This window comes from Ailuropoda melanoleuca, chromosome 17, assembly GCF_002007445.2.
Source record: "Ailuropoda melanoleuca isolate Jingjing chromosome 17, ASM200744v2, whole genome shotgun sequence".
Lineage (NCBI taxonomy): Eukaryota > Metazoa > Chordata > Mammalia > Carnivora > Ursidae > Ailuropoda > Ailuropoda melanoleuca.
The window spans coordinates 21,036,731-21,063,776 of NC_048234.1; the positions used below are offsets into that span (position 1 = coordinate 21,036,731).

Below are 27,046 nucleotides of genomic sequence, written 5' to 3' on the forward strand. Positions count from 1 at the left end.
GTTTCCATAATTGAGCTATTGTAAATAATGTTGTAATAAACATAGGGGGTGCGTCTATCTTTCCAAGTTAGTGTTTTCATATTCTTTGGGTAAATACCTAGAAGTGGGATTACCGGATCATCTGGTATTTCTATTTGTAGTTTTTTGAGGAACGTCCATACTGTTTTCCACAGTGAAGCTGCTCCAGTTTGCATTCCTACCAACAGTGCACAAGGGTTCCTTTTTCTCCATATCCTTGCCAACACTTGTTATTTCTTGTGTATTGATTTTAGCCATTCTGACAGATGTGAGGTGGTATCTCATTGTGGGTTTGATTTGTATTTCCCTGATGATGAGTGATGTTGAGCATCTTTTCTTGTCTGTTCGCCATCTGGATGTCTTCTTTGGAGATATGTCTGTTTGTGTCTTCTTCCTATGTTTTAATCGGATTGTGTGTTTGTGTGTGTGTGTGTGTGTGTGTGTGTGTGTGTTGAAGTATATAAGTTCTTTATATATTTTGGATACTTACCCTTTATCTGATATGTCATTTGCAAATATCTTCTCCCATTCAGTAGGTTGTTTTTAGTTTTTTTTTATTGTTTCCTTTGCTATGCAGACGCTTTTTATTTTGATGTAGTCCCAATAGTTTATTTTTGCTTTTGTTTCCCTTGCCTCAGGAGATATATATAGAAAAATGTTGCTATGGCCAATGTCAAAGAAATTAGTAACGGGTAGTTTTTTTAAGAGCTCATATACGTTATCTCATTTGACCCCCATACTAACCTTGAACCTTAAAATGTTGAGTGGCATGCTTACAATTAAGGTCACATTGTGGTTAACATGAGTCTGTCTCACTCTAAACTCCTGCTTTTTCTTTTTCTTTTTAATAAACCCACTAATGAGAGGTCCCCTGTCATCATCATATAATAACCTCCTGTTCTTGCTGCTCTAACCAACTGAGAAAGAGAAGCTCATCTTCTCCAGTTCTGTATATTATAATTATAACCACTTATATTTAAGTAACGGTCTGTTCATTCATAAGCTTATTTCACATCCTTGAAATAATCATGTAACTTAGGTAAGAACAAAAATACAGTTTTTATTTTCACCCAAGAAGAAGCACAATCTCAGGGAAATGATTTGTTCAAGTTGACAGTGATCTAGGAAAGAGCCGGAGTCAGAATGTAGAGTTTAGAGTTTCAGATGTACCGTGATCATCTGCCACTTGCCAAACTGAATGTATAGAATTTGATATATTAATAGCCTCTACATAAATAAAGTTGACAATGAAACAGAAAACAGAAGTGCAGTCTTTTTCCATCTGCCTGACATTTTACAATTCTTCATTGCAAAACAGGCTTTAGGAATATCAGCCTCTCCATTTGTGAGATCCTATCTCTTCCACCTATCTGAGAATATAATGGCTGTTTTAGTTCTCCCAGGCCAAAAATCTCTAGAAAAAACCATGAAATGAGAGTGATAAGAAACACACGCATATGCACACACATACCCACACTCTGACACTAAGTTAGAAACATTAAGGAGGTTTGAGGTACGTGGACAAGCTCCAAGACTGGCACATCTTCAGTGAGGACAACATTTTATTTAAGACTGCTTCCCATTTTAAATATAATAGAGTATATTGTTAGTATTCATATCATTCATATTTTGGTATCATAGTTTATAAATTCACATTTTTCAAAGATATGCATTTCTTAATTAATTTTATTATACTCATTTCTAATGGAAAATCATTTTAATTTAAATGGACATCAGTAAGAAACTGGAATCACTTCACAAAGTTGCCTTCTAATAGGATTTGCAGGGATCCCTGTACATACTCACCTACATTCTCTATTGCCACACCTGGGAACATTACTTAATAAGTTTTGTAATCTTTGTATGGCACAAATACCTATTTCTTCCAAAATGTACATCCAAGGTTATTGTCACTGGGATTGTTTACCCATCAATAAGATTTTCACTCTGAGTTGCTTTTCTTAGGGTGGTGATGAATTGCCAATCTTTCAAAAATCTTTTTTATGTAGTTCTGGTCCCATCTGTGAGAATAATAGAATGAGAAGACTCACCTATGACAATAAGATGGCTTTTCCCGGTGAAGACCTGTCGAGATCTGATCAGGATCTAGATCTGGTCACTGAGGGCTGTCACTTTACCACCCATTTAAATGAGTTGAGCCGACTGCTTTCAGTAATGAAATTGTTCCTTGGCAGGTTGTGTGGTTACACCAGCCTTTTAGACCCTCTGACTTAACCTCTTCTAGGAGGAAAAGTAGGTGGAACCCTCATCCCGGTCACTAATGTTGGCTGCATGTATGTCTTCTCTCTTGCAACAGCTCAATGGTTATTCGGGACTTGACCTTACGCAGTGCTGCTAGCTTCGGCTCCTTCCACCTGATCCGTCTACTCTACGATGAGTATATGTTCTACTTAGTAGAACACCGTGTTGCTCAGGCGACGGGAGAGACACCCATAGCAGTCATGGGCGAGGTAAGAGGCCAAAAGAGCTGTGACTCACGGGGCTTTGAAAAAAGAACCTGAATTTCATTTTAATTTAAATATATTGTTTATTGATTAAAGCAGTGGTTCTTAACCAATGAAGACCCTGAGGGGCTGTGGAGTTACTGCAGGGGGTCCTTAAATCCCTCTGTTTACTTGTATTCTCTTAATTAAAAGATTCTAAAATTATAAATTGCACCATGTGAAAATTCATGGTATGTTTCAATATATTATAAACGTGTCTACTTGATAAAAAAAAGGTTGAGAATCACTGAACTGAAAAAACCCGTACTGAATGGAAAGTAAGAAAGATTGATGTTAATGATAAGGCAAAAGGCTGGGAATACAGAGGGGAGAGTTAAATATGTATTCTGTAGGCTCTTTTCCAAGTGCCCAGGAACAAAAGAAATGATTCTATTTCAAAAAGATAGTAACGATGATGACGGTGTCGATAGCTAATGTTTTGGGGACACTTACTATGTGCCAGGCACAGCTCAAAGTCCTTTCTGTGTAACGAGGCACCGGATGCTTTTTGAGACAGGTGCAACTCTATCCTGTTTTACAGCTGAGTATCTGAGGTTGACGTAGAGAGCCAAGAACACTGATGAAATGTTTACATAGCTCTGGTGAGTGGTGGGGACCTGTTTCAAATATTCAGACTGACTTTCAAATTAGCCTTCTTATTGCTGACGATACGAAGAAGAAAACATTCTCTTCAGAATTTTTAGGTAGCAAATAAAACTGTCTTGTTTTCAACGTGTGTCAAAAAGCTAACACTCTGACGTAAATTTACACAAGGAGTGGTTAACGTGATGAGGGATAGATGCAAACGCTCAAGTGAATCCCCACCAGCTCACTTTGTTGTGCTGCACTGGGGAGTCCTTTGATCTTGCTAGATTATACCAAATCAGGCAATATTACAAATTACTCAGAGCAGTAAAGAAGACAGGTTCATTTTGAAGCTATGTGTATGTGCTTATTTAAATTTAAAAAGTCAAAGTAAATATTAGATGCTTTTCCTAGTTTAATAAATATGACAATAAAGGTATAAATTAAAAATATTTTAAAATACCTCAAGGAGCTTTATAAGTATTCTAATATAAATGAAATCCATGTCAAACTTCTTCAGTAGGTTGGGCAAAAGATTCCTCTTTCCCTCTTCGTTAAAATCCCTTGCTGTGTGCTGATCTGTATGTGTTTGTGTGATGTTCTTTACAGTGATTGTGCTTAAATCATGCCAGCCATATGTGTATTTGCCAACCACCTCGTATATTCTGGGACTTCTTTAACAGGATGGTGAACATAATGATGACGGGGATTCTAATGAACACCACGGGGCTAATCCTGATGTATGGTCTTGGCTTCCCTCGCATCTCGAGGGAACAAAGGCAGCGGGCAGGAGCCGAGCACACAGTGTGAGGGCTCAGCAAGCGCCTTGCATGCTGGTTCGGGCAGTGCTGGCTCGCCAGGGTTCAGTCTCATATCGTCAATACTGCCGACTAACCATCCCCATAGGCATTCTTTTGTTCTTGTATTTTTTTTTTTACTTTTTGTAAACAATGTGAATGAGTATGATATGTTCCCCCACGAGGTAAAGATATGATAGGAATAAAATCTAGATCAGAAAGTAAGGTATAAAATACCTTCTGTAAGATCAATGGTCTAAGCACACCTCTTGATTTCTTTGCTTACTCTCTCCTTACCCAATTTATAGGACAATCCTTTGAGCTGTCTCTACTCGCCCATTATTCAGCCCAGGCCAATCAAGCCTAATTTTATAGATTTGTTCTCCCCATACAACATTGATGGCCTCATATATCTGTTGGCTATTATAGACCTGGAGGTCATGGTCATATTATCCTATCTAAAATTTCTTGAGTTTGGGAAGAGGAAAAGGAAATTCAGGAAAACAGAAGGCTGTTTTCTCATGGGTCACTCCTGTGTTATTCTTCGCCTACCCAAAAAATCAGATTGGAGGTAAAAAAGGCTTTTGTGTGTTGAGGCTCAGTTGCCTTCACCCCTTAGGTTATCCCCCTTCCAAACACCAAGTCCAGAAGTGCCCGTGTACGTGGTGGGGGCAACAGCTCAGGCCCAAATCCACTGAAATCCGTAAAAGTTACCATTACCCTCAGTTGGAGTAATTGGTGTTCAATCATCAGTAACAATAGCAAACAAACACAATGATAGCTCTCACTCTTTATTGAGAGCTTGTTGCATACATAATAAAATCACACTCTTGGTCTGTCTGCCAATGGCTCTTTCTCAGTAAAGGTACCACAGTTCTCCGTGTTGATCGTGCTGGACACCTGAGCATCATCTTTTACCTGTCTTTCTGTCTTGACCCTGATGTCCCCCCAATTACTAAGTCTGCTCCTTCCCAAACCTCCCGGGGTGCAGTCAGTATCATCTTATGAAAGTGCAGAGTTGCTTGCGTTACCCCTACTTAAAACCCACCAGTGGTATTCTGTCCTGTTAGTGAAGGAACAAAATTCTTTCCTTGGTACATGAGGTCGTGCTCCACCTGGCCCTGCCCCTCAGGGTAACCTCAACCTCCCTCTTCCTATTCCATTCGCTGTGATCACAGTGGTCTTTTCTCTGTTCTTATTCCCCAAGCTTTACTCATTGGACCACTGTGTAAATGGTTGTTTCTAGCAAGAGCTTTCTGCCCAGCTCCCCTTGCTCATTCTAACTCCTACTCCACATCCTAAATATCAGTTCCTTACAGGGGCCCAATTCCTCCAGACTACCTTAGATATACCCCTGTTCTTTCTGATCTGTACTTTTACTCTTCATTCTAGAACCTGTACTAAACTAATCATGTGGTTCTTTGTATGATATGTGTAAGTAAAGATTTAACACCCTGGAAATAGTAGAGGACTTTGAATCAGGAGAATTCCATTCTCCTGATAGTTCTGTCATTTATAGTGGTATAATCTTGGGCAAATCGTGTTCACTGATGTTGAGTCTCAGACTTAGCTCTGAAATTAATTTTTTCATTTATAGAACAGATACTTCTTACATACCTACTGTAGACCAGATGCTCTGAGGATTACGTTATAGTGACGAACACAGTGGGTCTTGACCCCGCATTCAAGATACTTGCATTTTAGTAGGAAATTCATATGTACTAAATATTCACATAACTCTGCAGCTACAAAATCAGAGAAATAGGAATACTTGAAGCGTGAGACCTTCAGCTGGTCTGGGAGGGCCAGGGAAGGCTTCCCCCAGCAGGAATATTTGAAGTGAGATTGAAAGGGGAAAAGGAGTCGACTATGTGAAGTTAGTGAGAGTTTGGGGTAAGGGGGGCACGGAGACATGCACACAGGTCCTACCTGCAGTGCAAGGGGAAATTCCGTGGAAAATCTGAGGGTCAAGCACCAGAGAGACCAAATACACACCATCAAATTCAGTAGACAGGAGGTAGAATTGGATGAGGAAAGAAAGCCAAAAACTTGAAGCGAAGCCTACACTCACCTACTACTTATGTGCTGGGCACTGTTCTAAGTGCTTTATGTATATTAACTTAATAATTCATAACAACTGAATACTATTACCCCTGTATAAAATAATATATATTTTACAGATGCTGACAGGAGACACAGAGCCATCAAGTAGCTTGCTTAGGTCACACAACTACTAAAGTTGTGAAATCAGGCTCCAAAACCAAGTAGGCTGGCCCCAACATTCTTGCTGTTAATCCGCCATGTTTATCACCTGCTGCAGGTTGGGGGGATGGGAGCAAGAACTGCTGGGAAGTCAGACACAAACTTGGCCAGACCTTGGTTTTGCCTTATGGACGCTTTATTTGGGAGAGGTGGCAGACAGCCAACTAGATCCAGAAGCAAAGGGAAAGGTTTTCCTTTTAAAGTGACTTAGGGATGGTTAGCGTATCTTCATTAATGAGAAATCAACAAATAAATTTAATTTTAAAATTGTTTATGTTATTTGAGCAGGCAGGAGAGACCAATCCGTGTTTTACATATAAACACGGTATACAAGTGTACAAAACTACTGTATTTGCATTCCCTGTTACACTGCCATTATCAGTTATTGGCATGAAGACCGCCATGTAACAGTGCCCTCAAAAGACACAGGAACAGCATCCCACCCCAACACGTTTTCTTCTAAATGTCAGTCTTCTGCCGCAGTGATGCTCACTAGTAAGTTATTTAAGGCACGTGCAGTTCCAGAGTTTCGTGATTATATTTTTTGCCTGGATGATAAAAAGGAAACAATTTATTTGCTGCTAAAATTATGTAATTTTTTTAACTTTAATATTATAAATACACCCAGAGACACTCTGGGAGTGGTGAAATTTTAAGAGCAGGAATCAAATAAACAAGTTGCATCTGTTTGCACACCTGTTAAATAAAAATTTTTTAAAATCAGAGCTTTCTGTGCAGCCCTGACGTGAAAAATTGATCAGGAAACTATCCTATTATTTGAATTTTATAACTGTTTGGAATCTCTTTGGACATTTATTTCCTTAAAATATACATAGTCTACCAATATATTCACTGAGTCTATAAATTCTGATTGCTTCATAAAATGATTTTCTGCAATAAATATTTTTGTGTTTAACTCACTAAATATATTTAAATTCTCTGTCATAATTTAATTATACTTATTTAATATTACATCTAAGCCACCTATGTAACCAATTTTTTGAAATAAAAAATAGGAACCAAAAGATGCTTCAGTTGTTCAAATATGAATATCAGTATAAAAAAGGATGATGTTTTAGTCATATTTTTTAGGAGAAAAAAATGGAAGAACCCTTAAGAATATACCATCAAAGGAAAAATGTCTTGAGTTTATCAAAGTTGATGTACTCAAAGTAAAAGGGGAAAAAAAAAAAAGATCTTCAAAACCTTAAAAATTGGACCAGAGCAATAATAATCCAAAAGGCAAGCTTTTAGGATAAAAGTTGAGTGAAAAAGTGCCATTTGGTAGAAGTATAATCATGGTAAATAAGCATGGATTCTTAAGGTAAAATCAAACTAATGAAAAATATATTTCAGTGAGTACTACTCTAGTTCAGCTAGGGAATATGCTGAAAATGGACCTATGGAATAATAGATTTGTTATAGGATATTTTAAAACGAATGAATCGTATCTCAATTTAAAATCATCTGCAGGAAAAAGCCATCTTAGAACAGCAGTGGCTTAGAAAACGAATCCTGGTTGAGAATTAAACCGTTTATGGTTACAATAAAGCTTATTAATATTTCCTGATATTTTTCAAATTAACGAACATTGAGGAATTGCCTTGTGACAGTCACAATGCTAGGTGTTTTGCATTCTTATTTCATATTCACTAAAACCTTGCAAAAGATGTGTTAGCGTCCCCATTTCACCCATGAGAAAAACAGGTTGAAAATTTCCCCAAAGCCAGAATTAGGAAGCGGTAGAAAGTAGGACTGTGTCCTTCCAAGGCGCCAAATGGGTTCGGTCCACGTTTTAATTTTTCACCGTATAAATTGTTTGTAGACAGATTCCTATAGGGACTAATTTATTTCCGTCTGTACTGTTCCACTCCCCCAAACACACGCACACTCACGATCACACACACACTCACACCAGGTGCCTAGCATGTAAGCTTTCATTATTTTGTTCCAGGGTCTGTCTCCTCAGTGTTGCAGGATGCATCTCGATCGTCCTACCACCCTTTCCCTTCCTACTTTTTGTTCCTAGACGTCTAGAACATGCAAACTATCCGGAATATTCGTCTAAGCCAATTGCAATTGGAAAGCTGAATGTGCCGGGAAACACCACCACCAACAAGTTACACCCTTCAGCTCCTCCGTACCCACCCACAGACCAGACCTAAGTCAAAATCAGTATTTTGGAATTTGTAGTTTGCTTTTAGCTGTAAATCTGCCCTCTGCATGAACACAGTTCTGACAACCTGAAAATAAATTCTAAAAGTGACCTCCTGGAGGAGGGACATGGGAGGCCCTTCACACCTTCATCCTCCCAAGTTCCTTAGAACTGGCTTTGTAGAAGCTCTCTCGTTTTTCCTCCTCTTCCCTGGTTTGTCTTTCTTTTCCTTTCTCTCTTTGTGTTTGAGAAAAGTGCCTATAGACTCGGCTACCCAAGGCCACAGCCCTTTTCAACTCTGGGATCCCTGCTCATTTGCAACCTGTCCTTGGTTTCCTTCCTGCTAGCTCTGGGCTAGAACCTCTTCTCTTTCGCTCCTCAGGGAGTGGACTTTTGCTTATAACTGTGATCTAAACACAGTCCTCCTATAGGTGCTCAAAAAATTCTCATTCCAGAAAGGAAGTACAAAAGAATGATGGAGACAGACTACCAATTTGTAGGCCCTCTCGCTGGATTTCATGATCGCCATACTGGATTCTTTCATCAGGAAAATAACTCACAGACCCAGAAGTGCTCCTTTTCCCCAGGATGTGTCTGTCCACATTTGAGAGACCTTCTCTATCAAGTTGGGTATTCATAGGTGCTTTCAAGCAAAGATTCGTTTTCCTGAAGAGTTTGGAAGTGGGAAAAGAGTTTAAAATAGTTGAAAAATTCTTAACATACTTCAGGAACTAAAATGGTCACTGGACACATCGGGAAAGAAATCTCAGCACGCTGCTCTCTTCAGCAAAGTCCACCTCTGGGCTCTTTGCTTAGGAGAGAGTCTGGTATCCCCAACCACAGAGCAAGCTAGGTGTAGATTTTGTGGCAGAGATTAAGAGGGACAGCTCCCTCTGCTGGCCTCTTTGAGTCACTCTGTCATCCCGTGCCCTGCCCTGGTGGCTCTAGCCATGCCATTATGTTTCTAGTAGTTTTGCTCACAAACAGGTGGCGGTGGTGGTTACTGGTCCTTCGATAAAGAAATAGCTCTTGTTGGAGACCGCAAGTTCCTCAATTCACAGGAGCTATTTACTGCCTCTCACCATCGCTGTCTACAATCAATACACTTGTGTAAATGTGAGAGATTCTCTACGAGTATACAGGTCAGGTGCTTTGATACTACAGTCACTTCAAACCTGACTCGCACTCCTTAGTCTAAAGAGAACATGTTTCTCTATCCCCACCCCCATTGTCTCTCCAGTTAATAATTTCTGAAAAAGAGAGATGGTGTAATTAAAATCAAGAAGTGCTCCTCTCATATAATAAACCAATGCCAAGATGTCCTCTTAGACAATGAATGTGGCCTCGAATGAAGCCTGTCTTAAGTTAGGTGCACCAGAGTTCTTTCTTTTTAACCCATGGTTTTATTTGCATAAAGGATATATGCTGCCAGGCTGAACCCTAACATTTGCAGGACCTATGGTACCCTATGTCTGAACGTTTCGAAGGTGATGAGTCAAACTATAAGTAAAATCTGTTCCATCCACCTCGGTTGATAAATATGTCTTGATCACAACTGAGAAGGCTGAGTTTAAATGTAAAATTCTCTGGCTCCTCCTAGACTCATGCCAGAAAATAATAACGTAGACATAGCCAGCCCCTGGCCCAGCCTCCGGCCCCAGACCACTTGTCTTACTTCTCGCTCCCTGTCCTATGCTATGACTAGCCCTGAGCACCCCAATGGAATGTTCAGGTTTTGTCCACCCTTGGCAAACCACCATCCCTCATTGGCTCTCCCTTCTTTCTTCTGAAGAATGCGCTTGGAGAAGAAATCTGCACAGGTCCGGAAGGGGACTCGGGGAGTTCTGACATCTTAGATAGCAAGAGTATGGTCTGCGGGGTGGGAGGGGTACAGAGGCTCCAAGAAGACACATCCACTTGGCTCAGTGATGTCCTTACACTGGAGGGAGGGCCACAACCACAGGAAAGCCAGGGCAGGGCTCTCCATAGTGTGGGGCTCAGGACAAAAGCCCTTCTCGGCTTGGCCTAATGGTACTGTTAAATGTTCCTGTTGTTAAACTTACTTTTTCCTTCAAAAGGAACTAAGGCTTAGATTCTTATGTCATTACCTGCATGCTCACTCATGAGTGCTTCTTAGAGATTTTGAAACAGTATAAAGGTACATGCTTTGCTGTGTTCCCGGGGGGCAGAGGGGAACAAAAAGCCTGAATGCTTAGATTTGTGATGGAAATCTGTGGTCTGTGTAGACAGCGGCTAACAGCACACTTTGCCAGTCCAAAGAAGCAGGACCCCCGGCAGCTGTCGGGCACAATTTGCTTTGGTTTGCAGCAAACTGGCAGAAATCTCGGCCATCTTAACAGGCTTTGATAAAACTAGTTGGAAATACATGGGAAAATACACTTACAGGAAGAAAAATCACCAAGGAACACAGGACTTTACCAAATGGAACATTATTAGCATTCCTTGCAAATTTTATAAAATTGGAAATCACTTTAAAATCAGCAACTGTTTGTCCTCAATTGTGAAACCCTGTACCAAAGCTAAATGTAAAATGCTTCGATTAATTTGGTTCTCATTTGGAAGACATTTCAAGAAAATTAACTAATGCTTGAAATTAACTGATTGAAATTTCAAGACCTTTCTCTCCACCATCCCAAACATCCAAAATAGTTGCCACTAACTCGTCCTTTCGTGATTAAGTTCTACTAACTTCAGTTAATAGAACTGAAATTAGAGGAGACAAACCAGCTGCATAAGATGTGTAAAATTCAGAACTTCACAAAGTTCCAGTTAAGTATCGAATGTTCAAAGATTAGAGTCAGGTCAGGGAGGTTCCAAATCTGCATGTGAACCATCTTGCAGCTTCTACAGGGAAAGCCCTAAAGCTCTGTGTTCCTTCGTTGACTTCTCAGAAGAGCAGAGAGAGAGGCAACTGGTTAAGCCGGAGTTTACATGCTATATTCATCTGAGCTCATCAGCTATTCCTCATGATGTGATCATCCCCGTTCTGCCAAACGTGCACACACGCACACACACTCCATGTTTAGGACAGCCCTTCTCATGGTATTTGCGTGAGTCATAAGTGCCTTGGTCAGCACATAATGACTTCAGCTTCAGCCCTAGGTGGAGGTCATAGGGTCAGACTCTCACGCCAGGGCCTAAGAAACACTTCCATTCTCAGTCAGCACACCTGGTAGCCCCACTCAGCTAGAGGCATTTTATTTGAAGTCACCGTCTTATGGCCTTAACGGTTGCACAGAATTCTAAGACTTTATACTTGTATTTGAAAATTGAGTTTTGAAGACAGTAGACCTTGTCTATTTCATAAAAAGGAGATCTGAGATTAGATGAATAACATGTCTAGAATCCCATAGTGGAGAGCAGTGGATTGGTGATTCAAACCCAGGTCACGCTGGCCCCGGATCCTATGTTCCTCCTGCGCTGTGCCGCGTATTTTCCATTTAATACCTTTGCAACCTGGGCAAGTTATATATATCCTTGCTTTAGCCTTAGTTTTCTCATCAACAAAATAAGCATGAGGACCATTCCTTCACAAGGCTTTTGTGAGGATAAAATTAGGTGGGTATGCAGTTAGGCGTGGGTAAGTAGGTGTAGGTAGGTAGATGGAGTGGATGGGCAGAATGGTACATACTAGGTACCTGATTTTTGTTAGTTCCTTTTCCTTTCCATGAGGATGGATAGATGATCGATCAATTCATCGACTGATCAATAGATCTGAAGCTGTGTTTATTACTCAAGAGAGAGATATTCAATTACCTCCTAGTCCAGATTAGATTTTTAAATATTGATTTGGCACTGACAATCCAAGTAATAATGTGTACAATTAGACCATCGTGTTTTTGACATGATGAGCTTAGAAGCTGAAATTCATAAAACAGATAACATAAAGGCATGTGAAGGCTTTAATAAAACTACATGGCAAGGGAAAAATAGCCTTTCGACAGTTTTTGGATGTTGAGTCCAATGATTCATGGAATTACAAAGAATCCAACAGCATTCTTTGGGATGGAGCCCAAGTGGTAATCAGAGGCAAACTAATTCAATGCTTTGTAAAACACGGCCAACAAAATAGAATGCAGAAATAAGTCAATTAGGGGAAAAAATGGCAATATTAGGGAAGAAGTATAAACAGAATTAGACAATCATAGCTAGACTTATATCAAATTTTAACTAGTAGGAATGACTAGTAGGAAAGGTCTTGTGACATGGGGAGAAAGTATTATATATACAGTTCCTTTATTTGTACAATTTATTCAAGTTAAAGAGTAAAAATAAGTCCTAAAGAGACATCTTATTCCAACTATGACATAGAAACCACTTCAGAAGAATTTTACAGTTACCTGTTTTTAGTGCCTTCGACAGCTTAAAGATCTTTCCTAGAGCAAACGATTCATTGGCAGAAACTGGAAAAATGTACTCACATGTAAACATACGTAATTTCTTCCCAACATGCATATATCAAAAGTTACCACTGCTGGCAGGACTGGTCTGCAGGATGAGGTCAGAGCATCACTTTATTCTGAATCTATGGAAAAATTACTCCTAAGAGTAGCTGAGCCCCCAAATGAGTGGTCTTTTCTAGTTCAAACTTTCAGCTCTTGGCTTATCAGCTGCTAATGACCATAGACCCCAGGTCAGCAGGAATGCCTAGGGTCACATGGTAAAGCTTATGTACTTACATAGGCTGCCTGGAATGACTGCCTTCAGCTAAGCACCTGCCACCACCTTGGCCTCTGGCTCGGGCTGCTGGCATCTATAGACATAGAGCCTACGGAACCATCACGTAGTGCTGATACAAGAGGCTTTCTGAGGGCTCTGGGGTTGTTTGTGGTGCCATTTACCTAGCTGTGATAATGTGGTCATGAAGACTCCCTGATGCTTTCTCCCCAGCGTGGGGGTAAACTCGTTCTAGCAGGGAAAGTGTCCCCAAGGGTGAGGTCTTCATCCCAGCCCCGGACGCTTTCCTTCTGTCCCTGACTCCTGTCCCATCTCTGCTTTGTGGGCCCCCACGGATTCCCGCCTGTTTGCTCTCTGCACCCTGACTTCCTCTGCATGGGCCCAGTTCCCAAGGATCAGAGTACAAGCCTTGCCTCCCTCCCTGCGGAAATTTCGCTGCCGATGGGTCTAACGTGTGCAGGGGTCTCTTGGGGGCACCTGTGGTGTGCATCTCCCGAACAACGCCGCATTCCTTTCATGGAGCCAGGGCTCTTTAGGCAGGTGGGAGACCTGGTGGGCTTGTAAGGAACCACTCCTCAGCTGCTCGGCCAAAGTCAGAGTCGCACTGGGCCTCTGTCAAGGGTCCTGCCTATCACTGTGCTTGCTGTACTGCCCAGTTGCCCCCTGCACTTCCCAGCCGTTACTGGTCTCCTTGTGAAGTTGTGGTCTTACAGACTCCCGCCACATTTGTTGATCTGCTGTTATCCGAGAGGTGCACATTATTAGGACCCTTGTTGGGACCTGGAGGACATGGTTTCTGGGACACGAGGTTTTTCTTCCCAAAACAACAGACATGCTTCCTCTATGTTCCATTGTTTCTACTTCAGAACATCCCCGATTTATCTATAGACTATTGATTCCCCCCTACATCAAAAGGCCATATGCTTTCTAACCCTAGAGCACATTTTAAGCTCCTTAATTTATATTCTTTCCTCCATATATGGAGCATACATCCTCTCTATCTCCCTTTCTGTCTGTCTGTCTCTCTCCCCCCCATCCCTTCTTTTTCCCTCCCCCACCTTGAATTCCTAAAGTGAGGGTGAGGGTCAGAATATCTGGTCTCAAATCTCCCACCACTACATTTCCTACAAATGTTAAATCAAGGCATTGTTTTTAATAGCCGTAAGATTAAATCTCAGCTCTCTACTTTGCCACATTCTTAAGCTTTTCTGAGGCTGCGGTGAGGAAGCAAATTCATTCATCTGACATGTAGTCAGCCTTTACTCTCTCTCAGGCACTGTAGTAGATTCTGGGATACATTTATGAGGGGGACAAATAAGGCCCGTATCCCCACGGCCCTGGCACTGGGCTTGGAAGTCAGATGTTAGAAGGGGAAACAACCTAAGTGTTGGATGTGGTGGCAAATGCTTTGACGGAAATAATTAAGCCTGACAGGGAGGGAGATGCTGAGATAGGGCTGTCAGGAAAAGCCTTCCTGAGGAAACATTATTGAGAAAGTGATACTTGAGGTCATAATATTTGAAAGAAAACCTCGCATACACGGAACCGTGAAAGAACTTGGTAAGCTCTAAGATGTCGCCTCCACGAACAGTTGTCCCTCCAGGGCCCCCCGGCGGCAAGCGAAGTTAGTTTCCCCAGTTCCTGGAGCTAAAACTTTACGGTCATCTCTGCACTTTCTCCTGAGCCTCCATTTTGTTCATCCAAATGGTTGATCTCTTCCTTCTCTTTTGTCTGGTTTGTGCTGGCCTAATCTCGACACTTGTCATCTGTCCCCTGTCGGTGACATGGTCTTCCTTATGCCCGCTCCCAGTCTTCCTGCCACTGTTCATGTCCTTCCCTCTTGCTGTCCCCCCCAAACCCCTACAGTTGACTTCCCTTTCTCATATGCCCATACTTCTCTGCATTCTCAAAGCTTGCCTCATTTGTTGGCTAAACTACCCGTCCCGTCCTTTGTAATATAAGCAACTTCTGCTACTCGCCTCCAGAAAAAGGAAATATTTCCAGATTCACTGACTAGAACCAGCTGGCACAGTGGTTGACATAAAGTTCCCAATAAATGTTGGTTGAATGATAAGGGAATGAACAGACTCTCCTAATCTTAGCCTATCTATGGGAGGAAAGTGGTTTCTCCTTAATCACAACATAGTCTTTCCTCACATGTGAAATGCATATAAAAACCTTTACCTTCTGCTATGTAGGATATCAGAATCTTACCTTACTCACGAGATTTTTATTTTAAATCTACTCTCTCTATTTGCTGTCCACGTGCAACTTTGTTATCAATCCCAGAGACATCTAGACACATTGACAGGGTGTCTAAGATTGCTTGTACCATGTCCAGCACAACGTGTAGACATAAGCACAAAGCCTTGAGTATACAAATGTATATTTACTCACCATAATAACAGTCATTGACATGGTGATCGTTGTGGGGTTTTGATTTTAGCATCCTGAATAATCAAATGTATTTGTTCAGATTATGCAGAAATGTTCAAAGGAAAACCTTTGTCTTAAGGAAATTGCCATATTTGCAGTTAAAGAGCAACCAAAAGCAGTTTCTTTGGAAGAAAATATCAAACTTCGTGTGATATTATTGATTACTAATGGCAATAAGAATTTAGTCTCAACTTTTTGAGATTTTTTGCAAAAAACAAGTGGAATGTTCACTTTTTCTAGATATAGAGGAATGTTGAAGACTCATCATTGCCAACTTGTTTCCAGAATTGGATCTTAAGTGTTATTAAGTATTCATTTAAAAGAAACATGAATCTTATTGTGTTGCATCAATTAGAAATAACTTATAAAGCATCCTTCAGCTCTAGGCACTCTCTGTTTATAGTTCTAAAATATTTAAATAATACCAAAAATAGATAAAGCTTCCCTTGATATTTTTTGTTGCTTATATCCTTTAATTCAAGAAATTTTACATAATTAAAACTGATTTTTTATTTAGATTAACACAGGGTTCTGACATGTGATCAGGAGCAACTTCAAAACAACAGCTCAGTATTTATGATTCTGTATTTGTTGTCCAATGGCATAAATGTATAAACAGTTTTTCCAAAAAACATTCTAGAAGTTGTGGATCCAGGAGGCTCTTGTCCCCTCGAAAGCAGTCACCTGGGGAAGGCTACACATCTGTTCCAGTCACACTGCCGTAGCTTAAAATGTTGTGGCATGCCTCTTTTTAAACTTAATCTGAACTGCTGAGAAATAATAGAGTACATTGACATATTATTTTGAATATCCTGAATTGTGGCAGAGGTGAATTTGATTTTGATGAGTAGTCAGAAATCATCCCAGGATCAAGGGTAATCAATACAATTTGGAGTGTTATTTGCGGTCACAATTGGGTATAAAATAACAAAATGGACTTTCTTGAATGATACATAAACTAACTCTTGAAATTGATTGTTAAAGAGGAATTCCAGAACCTTGGACCTTGGAATAAATGTCTACACTCCCAAGGTAGTAGCTGTTAGGAAGAACAATACAGGTGTAGGCTAAAATAAATAAATAAATAAACAAATAAATTAAATAAATGTGTGTATGTTTGCAAAATAAGATCAGTTTTATTACTTTATAGACATACCTTGTAGATGAAAAAAATTCTCCTATCATGGAACTCTTTATAAGCAAACTTCTGAATGTAAGTAGAATTTCTGTCTCACCCTTTCTAAGCCTCTTGAGAACTCTGAATTTCTATAATGTCTTATTCTGAATCTTTAGCTTATAAAAAAGTAATGTTCTCTATTGAAAAAGTGGATCCTTTGAGGTTTCCCTTCACCTTTTTCTGATCAACTTGGTTACCTCTGCTATTCCCTCCCCCTTTTTTTTAGAGTATCCATCTTTGTTCACTCTGAGACTCTCAAAATCCATTTCCTCATGGTAAACATATCATTAAGCTTTTGAACCAAGATAGAAAACAAAATGTAAGCTGAAGGTTATTAATTGCCCATACTGTTTTAAGCTCTTCTGTTGCATTAGCAACAAGCAGATGACTTTCTTTTTGAAAATAGGACCCTGGTATCTTAGTAAATAAGAACATCAAATTACAAGACAAGAAGTCTCAAAGCTCTTTAAAAAATAAATACTCTAAATTTTGGGGTTCCCACTACGTTTTTCATTTCTGCTAGTGAAAGCTTTAAAGAGAGAGTCCAGCCAAGTGGCTGGACCAAGTTTTTGTCACATGACCGCCCCCCACCCCACCCCAGGGGGGGACTTTCAGACTGCCCACGGGCCGTGGAGCTCACATGTCCTGCTTCACCAAATTTCCAAATTTATCCCACCACATCCAACTTCTCCAGGCCAGCCAGGCCCCCATTTCTTCACTGCTAAGTTGAAATAATAATAAAAAGTAAAATGGAGCTCAGAAGGCAGAGAAAATTGTTACCCTTTGCAAAGAGGCCCAGACAGCTAAATTGTCACACAATTTAAACTGTTCAAACTGGACAAGTTTGATTGGAAAATTAGGTGACCCAGGCGGTCAGAGATCAAAACGGTCACTGGTTTACAGTTTTAAAAAGTCCTCCTTGTATTTTTGCCACAGACTGATAGAATATTATTTTATTCTACCTGGTAGTAACTGTTGCCCAAATGGCTGTTGTTTTGCAGTTTGGTGATTTAAATGCTGTGTCTCCTGGAAATCTGGATAAAGGTAAGAAGTGAAAATAATGTACATTTTTAAGGACTTCTTTGAGAAATTCCCATAGGGGGAAATGTGGTTTGTACCTACAGTACTTTTATTCTGCGGGAACCCTAGAGGAATAGGACAGTCACATCTCTTGGAATCCTCACTGTTTATTTGTCCATTTCTGTGCCTTCTTTACGTGAGGGATATTAAATGCAAGAATTGAATTTAAATGCAGCTGCAAGCTCTGCTCGACTTTTGCCTGCAGTCCATTACAGGTAACAAGAAATTATTTCTGACCGTCGCCAGAGTCCTGGAGAAAAGTGATAAAATTTTATTGAAGGCCCATTCGGCAGGAGGAAAGATTTCTCAGCCTACCCCTTCTCACCAAAGCATACTTTTCAATGGAAAGACAGCTCAGAGATAGCACGGAAATTTCCGGTGAAAAGCAAGATCAGCAGTGGGACAGATGAAAAGGGTCACACGCAGACTTCTCAGATTTTAAAGCTGGCACTGCTACTCAGCTAAGATGCCATTCCAATGTGTATTCCTGAAGGAACTTAGGATCTACAAAACCACACAGAAAAAGGAACAGGGCTCTGGGGAAATGAGGTTGGGATAGAGCACATGCAAACAAAACCCATCCTAATAAAAATAGCAGCTCAGTTAAAAAAATAAAATGATATTTAATCAACAAACACTACAGAAAATATAGGCCTTTCTTAAACAAAACAAAACAAAAAAAGTAAAGATATCCTGAGGTTTTAAGGAACTGAGTTTGGGAGTCAAGGACAGAATGCCCAGATGGGGGACAACTGCACACTTAGCCCTTCCAGGACAGAGCCAGAGCTAGCGGGGAAGCAGGCAAGGGGAAGGGCTTGGGGAATCTCTACCTGACAGGCAGCATGGTTCTCTGGAGCCTCCTGCACCCGGTACTTGTGGCAGCCTCTGTGCCCCCAGGTGGTGGAAATCATGTACGTGCTGGCCAAAGTCCCAAGGAATCAGTCTCACTCCCCTGTGAAGCTCCAGTCAGTCTCCATGACCAGTGGTGCGTGCATTAATTCCCGTCTTAGCAACGGGCATCATAGCCAAGCAGGACCGGTAGAGAATAACAGCCCAAAGACATTCCTGCTACAAATATATACTCTCTATGGTTAATCCGATGACAGTCAGGAATGTGAATTAGTGATGATTCTAGTATGTAATTTCAGAGCAAGGAAGGTGAGTGTTGAAACCCATGGCCAACATAAGGCAACCTTGCCGACGCACTGACCAAAGCCGGATGGGTCACACTTGAGGATTTCACCCCCTGTGTCAAAGTGCGCAGGCGTGTTCTGCTTGGCCACTGAATGGCTGCCAGGCTTCGCTGTAAAGTGCTGGACCAAAACGAAGTCTTGAGTTTCTGTGTGCGAAATTTCTATAACCTTGAGGGTGTTTCCAGAAAATATCTTTGAGTCTTTATGAGGGCATAAAATGTCCATGGAATTGCATTAATTTGCCCTTAGAAGTGGACAGAGGGCTTGCTTTTTTGTGGATTGCTTTGTAGCCTATCCATAGGAACCCCATCACCCCACAAGTGGACCTGGAGAGAAGTGGCCTTGGAGCACTTAGCTTTGTTCAGCCCATTATCCCACTGCTGTTTCTACCCACAATACGGGGTGTGTTTCGGACTCTCTCCACTCTCTTCGCTCACCTACCTGCTTGAAATGATTTTTTTTTCCTTTCAGTGCTGCCTCTTTTATTATTTTGATGCTATTTCTCAGGCACAGAAATGTTGGTGGAGAGGAAGCCATGAAGCAGTGTGATTTATCTGCACCTTGGGGTGGCCCAGACCCGGTGCTTCTAGAGATATGGCCACACTGGACTAGTCAGGGCCTGAGGCTTGAATGTGAAATCTTTAAGAGTTCTTGTGGGCTTTTTCCACAGAAAGAGAATTTTCATTTTTTTCCCCCTGATAATAAAAGTCAATTTAGCTCTATATAAAAATTTCCAATAATACAGAGATTTAGAAACTATGACAAGTGAATCTTCACGACCCTAAGAGATAACCACCATTAAGAATTTAATGAGAGGATTTTTCCTTTTTTTTTTTGTTTATATATAAGCAAATGCAAAAACAGACCCAAAATGTGTCATACAAACGTGTTTCAATTATACTGTCTCATGAAGCAAATGTCTACCAAATGTACCCCTTTCCCTGCAACCCACATTCCCTCTGGATGTGCTTGTTCTGACAAACCCTATTATTATAAACGTAGCTTCTCCAGAGGCACAAAGGTAACAGGATAAAGTAGATGAGCCTCCTCTAAGAGCCCTTCTGTGTTTACCTCTCAATAATGTGTTACATCCTTTCTAGTCAGTAAATCTCATGTCAACCTTTTCAGTCACAAGTCCCACTTCTCGGGAGATGTCGCTTCTGGCAACTGTGTGCTGCACAACGTGTGCAAGTGTGTGTGGAGGCCCCATTCCTCCTCATCACTCTTCTCTGGAACCAGCTTTGCCCCAATAGTAAGATAACAATAACGAGGGAAGAAAAGTCAAGGGGCCCATGTGTTAGCAGGGACTTCTGCAGGTGTGTGCTCCAAATGATGCAACTCCATTCAGCAGCCCTTAGAAAGAGTCCAATCCAATCAGACTGAAGAGATACTTGTTAAACATGCACGGCATGTTCATAAAGTCAAAAGTTTCATAGTTAAAGTAGATATATTTTAGTTATAGATGAAGTATTCGATGCAGTAAACAATTTTTGTTCCAAATGAAAATTTAAAACAATGATCGTTTCTTTTTTTAAACAGTAAAACATGTAGAAGGGTGCAGTAAAAACTCTTTAGATTTTTAAGGCAGAAATCTATTGCCCACTGTTTAAAAATTATCACTGATTGGGGCGCCTGGGTGGCACAGCGGTTAAGCGTCTGCCTTCAGCTCAGGGCGTGATCCTGGCGTTGCGGGATCAAGCCCCACATCAGGCTCCTCTGCTATGAGCCTGCTTCTTCCTCTCCCACTCCCCCTGCTTGTGTTCCCTCTCTCACTGGCTGTCTCTATCTCTGTTGAATAAATAAATAAAATCTTTAAAAAAAAAAAATTATCACTGATGGGGAGGTGTTCTCCCCACCCTTCTGAGGAGAACCTCGCATAGTGGTAAAGTTGTATATGAGCATTTTCTCTCTCTCCTGTACTTTTGAATTTTAGCAGTATGTGCTGGAAGAAAAATGAAATGGTAGTCCATTATAATGATGTCTTAGTTCACATAAAATGTGTTAAAATGTGGAGGTGACAAGGACTATTTAATACATTTAATTTCCAGAAGCGAATATCAGCCATTAACAGTGAGTGTCAGTGTTGCCAGGAACAGAAATCCATCGTGCGTTTTTAGTCTGATAGTACTACCTCCGTCAGTGTGTTTTGAAGGGCTTATTTAATATTGTCATCTACAGCGTTCAAGGGCACCGCAAACTGTACAGCAGCCCCTGCTTATGTGTGCTGCAGTTATTTTGCAAACCAGCATAAGCCTCACCTGTATCAACATGGGCATGGGTGAAATTTATATCTAGTGTAGATTTCGAAGGAGACTGAGAATTTTCCTCCCTCCCTCCCTTCCTCAGCATGTTTCAGCTCCTTCCCCAAAAGCAGCGCAGCCTGCCTGAGGGACTACTTTAGGGTGACTCAAATTATGCCAGCTGCTTAATCCAAAAACTCCAGGAAATCCCAAAGGTCTTCCTAAAAGAACTCTTAAAAGTATCTCTCCCAAAGTAGCCAAGACTCCATTACTGTTGCCACGTTGGAAAGGATTGTGGGTGCCCTACCCTAGTAGAGCGTTGATACCCATGAGACGCGCGGAGCCCACACTCGCAAGCTCTGTGCCCCGGGCCGAGCTGACGGGGTTGCTGACTGTCAGCCGGGGTGTCTTCCGGTAATACGGTCTTGGTGTCGTTTGTGCAGATGAAGGCAGCGAAGTGGAAAGCGAAATGGATGAAGAACTAGATGACTCTTCGGAGCCCCAAGCCAAAAGAGAGAAGACCGAGCTGAGCCAGGCGTTTCCGGTGGGCTGCATGCAGCCGGTGCTGGAGAGCGGCGTGCAGCCCAGCCTCCTGACCCCCATCCACAGCGAGCACATCGTCACGAGTACTCAGACTATCAGACAGTGCAGCGCCACCGGAAACACCTACACCGCGGTCTAAGGGATATTAAAGTGTATTTTTCCAGCTAACATTACCCCTGTTGATAGATTGGGCTTAAGTTGAAAATTGAATAAGCCTGAAGGTCGACTGTTGTCAAATTCTATCTGTGCTGAACATTACCTTTTTGGAGTTGTGAAATGGAATGGGTGTATGTATTTTGCCAGGTCTTTTTTTTTTTTTTCTTTTTAACTAAAAAAAAAAAATCATTTGCCTCTAAATAATAAGAGGTTTTTTTTTCCTCCTTAGTTTCAGGTGTCAAGAAGGATTTTTACCACACTTAATGCCAATGTTTTTGTTTTCTTATAATTAAAAAGTAATTTACATTTTTTTTGTAGCTTAAAATATTTTATTGTTGATTGTTAGTCTTGGTGTATGATTTCATGTGTAAGTTTTTAATTAGATGCACTTCTGTGAAATATCAAAAGAAATGAATTTCTTTGATTTACACTGGAGGCATGCCCGTCTAGCAGCAGATGCATCAAAGTTGCTTTTGAAAGGTGCTTTTCATTGGACAGAACCACAGGACAGGATTTCGATAACACTTTGGTACAGAGAGAATACAGAGCATTTTTATTACAGTGCTACAGGGTTGGGCAGGTCACCTGTTTTTCTCTGGAGAAAAATTGAGCTGAGCATTTATCAGTTCAGAGTAAATGACAGGACTGCAAGAGATTATGCTAGTATGTACATAATTTGTGTACATAATTATTAAACCATATTAATGCAAGCTTCCGTTAAACATTGAATTTTAACCGTTATTTGCATACCAATTCCTCTGTTTAAAGACTACTGATTCTGTATTTGGGGCCACTGCACAGATGCATTCTGCTGTTGAGTGGGGCTGTTATAGTTAGATACTGAAGCTGAAAAAAAAAAAATGACTTGACTTTTGTTTGTTTTTTTGTTTTGTTTTGGGGTTTTTTTTTGTTGTTTGTTTTTTAAGTGTACATGCTACTTATACTGAGCTGGACATACAGGAAACCATTCCATTTGGATGACTTTCTTTTATTCCAGGTCTTTTTCCTAATAGTAGTTCAATATGCTGCTATTATAGAAGAAAATTTATAGAATGCAAGGAATGTAGCAACCTGCATATCGTGATTTCCTTCAAAAATATTTCCTGGTTTCTAAAGTATGTGGATTTAAATTTTAAACAGAACCTGAAGGCAGTGTACCTGGCACACCACACTGTCGCTTATCCCCAGTTCCGTAGGATTTGGATAGGTGGCTGGATGGACCAGTGCCATTGAAGAATGTACATCAGGGATCATCGTACCTCGGCTATTACATGGTGCCTTAAAACAGAACTGAAGCTACGGTTTAGTAAGGCTTATTTTGTTCATGTGAATTCCTCTTCAATCCATTTGACAAGGTGTGCCTGTCACGTTCATGTTCCCGAAGTGAGGACAGGTCACATGTTCTTCAAAAGAAATTTAGGGCAAGCAGAGCAAAACAAAAAGACAAAAAAAAAAAAAAAAAAAAAAAAAAAAAAAAAAAAAAAAAAAATCAATTCCCCTCCCCAAGTGACCACGAACGGACTTTTTATTCATAGAGCTGAATATTACTTGATTACAATCAGATTGCTTAAGGGTGTGGAATAGCAAACTAGTTTTAATTACCAACTTGTCACATAAAATCATATATGTTTTAGGCCATTTTTATCTAGTTATCATTTAAAGAAAGTTAACAAAATAAGCAGGTACTTATCGAAGTGCATCTTTTCAGTCTAAATGTTCTTTATTTTTTGGTTTTTTTTGTCTGTGTCTTTATGTCTGTGTGTCCACAGCGCACACAAGTGCCTGTGGGCAGGAGTCAGCTGCAAAGTCAGGTGAGGTCCTAGACAGGATACACCCATCCCCATTTGAATTTACATGAAAAGCCAAGGTTCTTTTAAGCGCTCAAGTTATTAACAGCAACAACAACAACAAAAAAAAACAGGCACATCGATTTATTTAAGTAGTTTTTAAAAAGCTAATCAACAAAAATAAATGAGCACATAAACACCTAAAGCCAAAAAATAAAAGGGGGGGGGAACACAAAATGATTTACAAATGATTAATGAGGCCTATATTAAACTCAAGATGTTTATCTTTCCAGTTTTACTAGGGTGGGGGTGGGGGGTTGGAAAGCAGAGGGCAAGCCAATCTGTAAAGTGAAAAATACCAAATGGCTTATTGGGTAACATGCAGTGTATATCTGCTGTGGTTGCTCGATTGCCTTAGGCCATTCACAAAACTAAGATCAACAGAGTTTCTTAAGTAAACTTTAAATGTTCTAGATGTAATTTTTTAAATGGGTTCGAATTTTGTATGACTCATCTCATTTATTTGGAAGTCTTCACTGTCATTCTCCCATCACCTCATCCAAATACCATTGAAATAACTATCCCCCTTTTTTCCTCCCCAAAAAGAAGTTGATAAATTTGCACCATGACGCACACAAAAAGGCAAACAAACAAACAAAACACCTTCACTGCGAAGACCACATATCTATTTCATTGTGCATTAGGGAATGTTTACAGGTAAAATTAAAATCACAACATGAAAAAGACACTCGTCATTTCGACTCTCCTTTCTGAGAAAGCTTTTTCGCTTTCCCTTCCCCGTCCACCAGCCCCAGAACTGCACTCTATCTGTATCGGACCAAATGTATTTGCTGGTTTCACCTTGTTTATTGGACGATTTTCAATGTATTTATTATCATTGTTTATTGTTGGATATATTTGTATCATTAGAGGAACCTGATAATAATGGGCAAATTTAGAGTGATGAAAGGTAGGGATTGGGGACCCTCCAGGATTCAACATTTCTTCCAATTGTTCATGGTTTGTTCTCCATCAGGACAGATTAAGAATTAACAGATATGACTGCATTTCAGCTTGACTCACTAAAAACCTCCTGATCTCCTTCACGAACACAGGAGCATTCATCTGTGACTAGGGCAGATAGTTCCAAACCAACAGACAAAAGACCATCTCCAGTCTGTGCCATTTCCGGTGATCTGTAGTCTCCAGTAGGACAGGAACACCTCTACAATCACAAAGACATCTCAGCCAATCTCGAATTTGAACTGTGAGATCGAGGAGAGAAGTCAAACCTCACGATTTGTACATTTGTGGAAATGGGAACAATCCCCTTTATTGCCTTTATTTGATGTTTGGTTTTCATTTGTTTCATTCATTGAAACTATGACTTTTCTAAGTAATACGGACGCTAATACTCTCAGAGTAGATTTATTGACAAGTGACAAGTATACATGTTAAGGACTTCTTAATATTTCTTGACATTGTAACCAAACCCAGTAGTCATGAAAAATATCTATATAGACCACGTGCTACACTTTTCAGCGAGGAAGATGTAAGGAAGGCATGTTGGCTATTTTTAAGTTTCAGAAAAGATACTTCCGTCAAATAGGATTGAGTCTCGTGGGTGTGGTTTGATCTTCACATACATACTTTGAGAATCATACCCAGAAGATTTGCATTCATGAAGCCAGTGAACAATGGGGTGAAATGGGGGAAACACCTCCTTGGAACACAGGGCCCAATTTTGAAATTTTTCTTTGGCTCTCAAACGGCTGGTCACTTTTTCAGGATTCTCATCCAAACCATGTTTGGACTGACTATTTAAGTCTTACTGCCTTTTCAGAAATCTGCTTTCCTTTTTGTGCTTTTTCTTGTACTGTATAGCACGGTTCATGCACCTCTCTTTAGATGGTGTACTTTAAAAACAAAAGTAAATTTTAGAAAATGGTTTTAACACTGCATACCTGAAATTAGTAGCGTGCAACATTGACTGCCTTTGATTTGTAGTAGATGAGTCAAAATGAACACGGTCTTATGGCATATGCTGTCAAAGTCATTCAGGAATGACTGCGGTTTCATTACTGTCATCATGAACCTTTTTACGTGAACGCACTCCCTAGAAGTGCTGAACGTGATGCATTTTCAAATTTAAAAAAAATTCTTCAGATGGTATATTTGAAATGTCTAAAATGATGCTGTGCTAGAAACATTAGTGTAAAAGAAAAAGAAAATGTGTGTCACTGTGATGTTGGTCCTCCCTGTGTGGACGCAAATAGAAAGTAAAAAACACTCTGGCAAGTCACCTTTCTGTTCAATTTGAGGCAGTGGTTATGGACAACAAATTGACCTTTGGCAGAACCTTCCCTCCCCCAAATTCTTGGTGAGAAAACAACTACTATCAAAACATGGAAATCGGAACAAATCAGAGCTTCTGATTTCAATGCATCACACCGGAACATGGGGGAGAGGGGCAGACATGCAGTGCTATGAAAATTGGGCTTGTCACTAGATCAGATCAACCTCCATGTATATGGTTAGAACAAATCAATGAATGGAATCCTAGTATTTCTGCAAGTTTGGTGATTTAAAAAAAAAAAACTGGAATAGAAGCATTAATTCAGTGCTTAGTTCTAGTATTAGAAAACCCCTTTGATGTAATGCCTTGTATTAACCCTTTGAGCATTGTAAGATATACAATGGGGGACAAAAGCCTTTCAGATCATTTATTTAGACTTAGACCGGTAAAATATACTCTATATCCAAATGTCTAATTATGCTGTTTTTTTAAAGGGGGGGGTAGGAAGAGAAAGGTGTTTCCATGCTGAACACTTGCATTTTATATACAACTCTTAATTTTCTTCTTCAAGAGGGCTTGATATATTTATTCCCAAATATTCACTGCCATCTAAGTAAGTGTACTGTTTACAGAAAAAAATCAACTTTTCTAGCATCACATCATGACTCTAGAAAAGGAGGACAGATACATGGGCCTGTTGACCTATGTTGTAACTGATCTCTGCACATTGAAAGTACCTAGATTGCCTTTAAAAGGTATGATAAAGAAAGGGTTACATTTCTTTTTATTTTTTTTTTCCTTTCCCAAAACAAAACAAAAGATCTCGTTTATTTAGCTTTAGAAAAGTACAAGTGTAAAGTGAAGCCTTAGGAAGAAATGAGTTCGAGTGGATAAAGAAAAGCTGAACTCTTCGGGGGCAGGTAAGCTATTTGGAGTTAGATCGCTCATAAAATAATATTGTTTGGGAATTTCATACAGGGCATAATTTTACCCATGCTCCAAAACTTTATAACACTTTGTCAAAAAATTAGACGTAGATAGAATGGAGAGCAAAGCACTTGATTTTCAGCTCATCTGTCAGGAGATGCCATGACGACTGCTTCTGATCTGGGTAAATGT

The 27,046-nt window shown here is 40.2% G+C and overlaps 1 protein-coding gene across 7 annotated transcripts in view; it reads left to right on the forward strand.

Annotated features, from left to right (window-relative positions):
• RFX3 (regulatory factor X3) overlaps positions 1 to 26,435 on the forward strand; it is a 275,646-nt gene extending 249,211 nt beyond the window's left edge. For 6 of the 7 annotated variants that reach the window (XM_034647224.1, XM_002919098.4, XM_034647226.1 and 3 more), the window contains 3 exons: positions 2,336 to 2,489; positions 17,634 to 17,676; positions 21,589 to 21,827. In XM_034647224.1, coding sequence (XP_034503115.1) covers positions 2,336 to 2,489; positions 17,634 to 17,676; positions 21,589 to 21,827 — 436 coding nt within the window. Of the gene's footprint in view, positions 1 to 2,335; positions 2,490 to 17,633; positions 17,677 to 21,588 lie in introns of all 7 variants that reach the window. The other variant, XM_034647228.1, reaches the window with a different exon arrangement.
• The last annotated feature ends 611 nt before the right edge of the window (positions 26,436 to 27,046 follow it).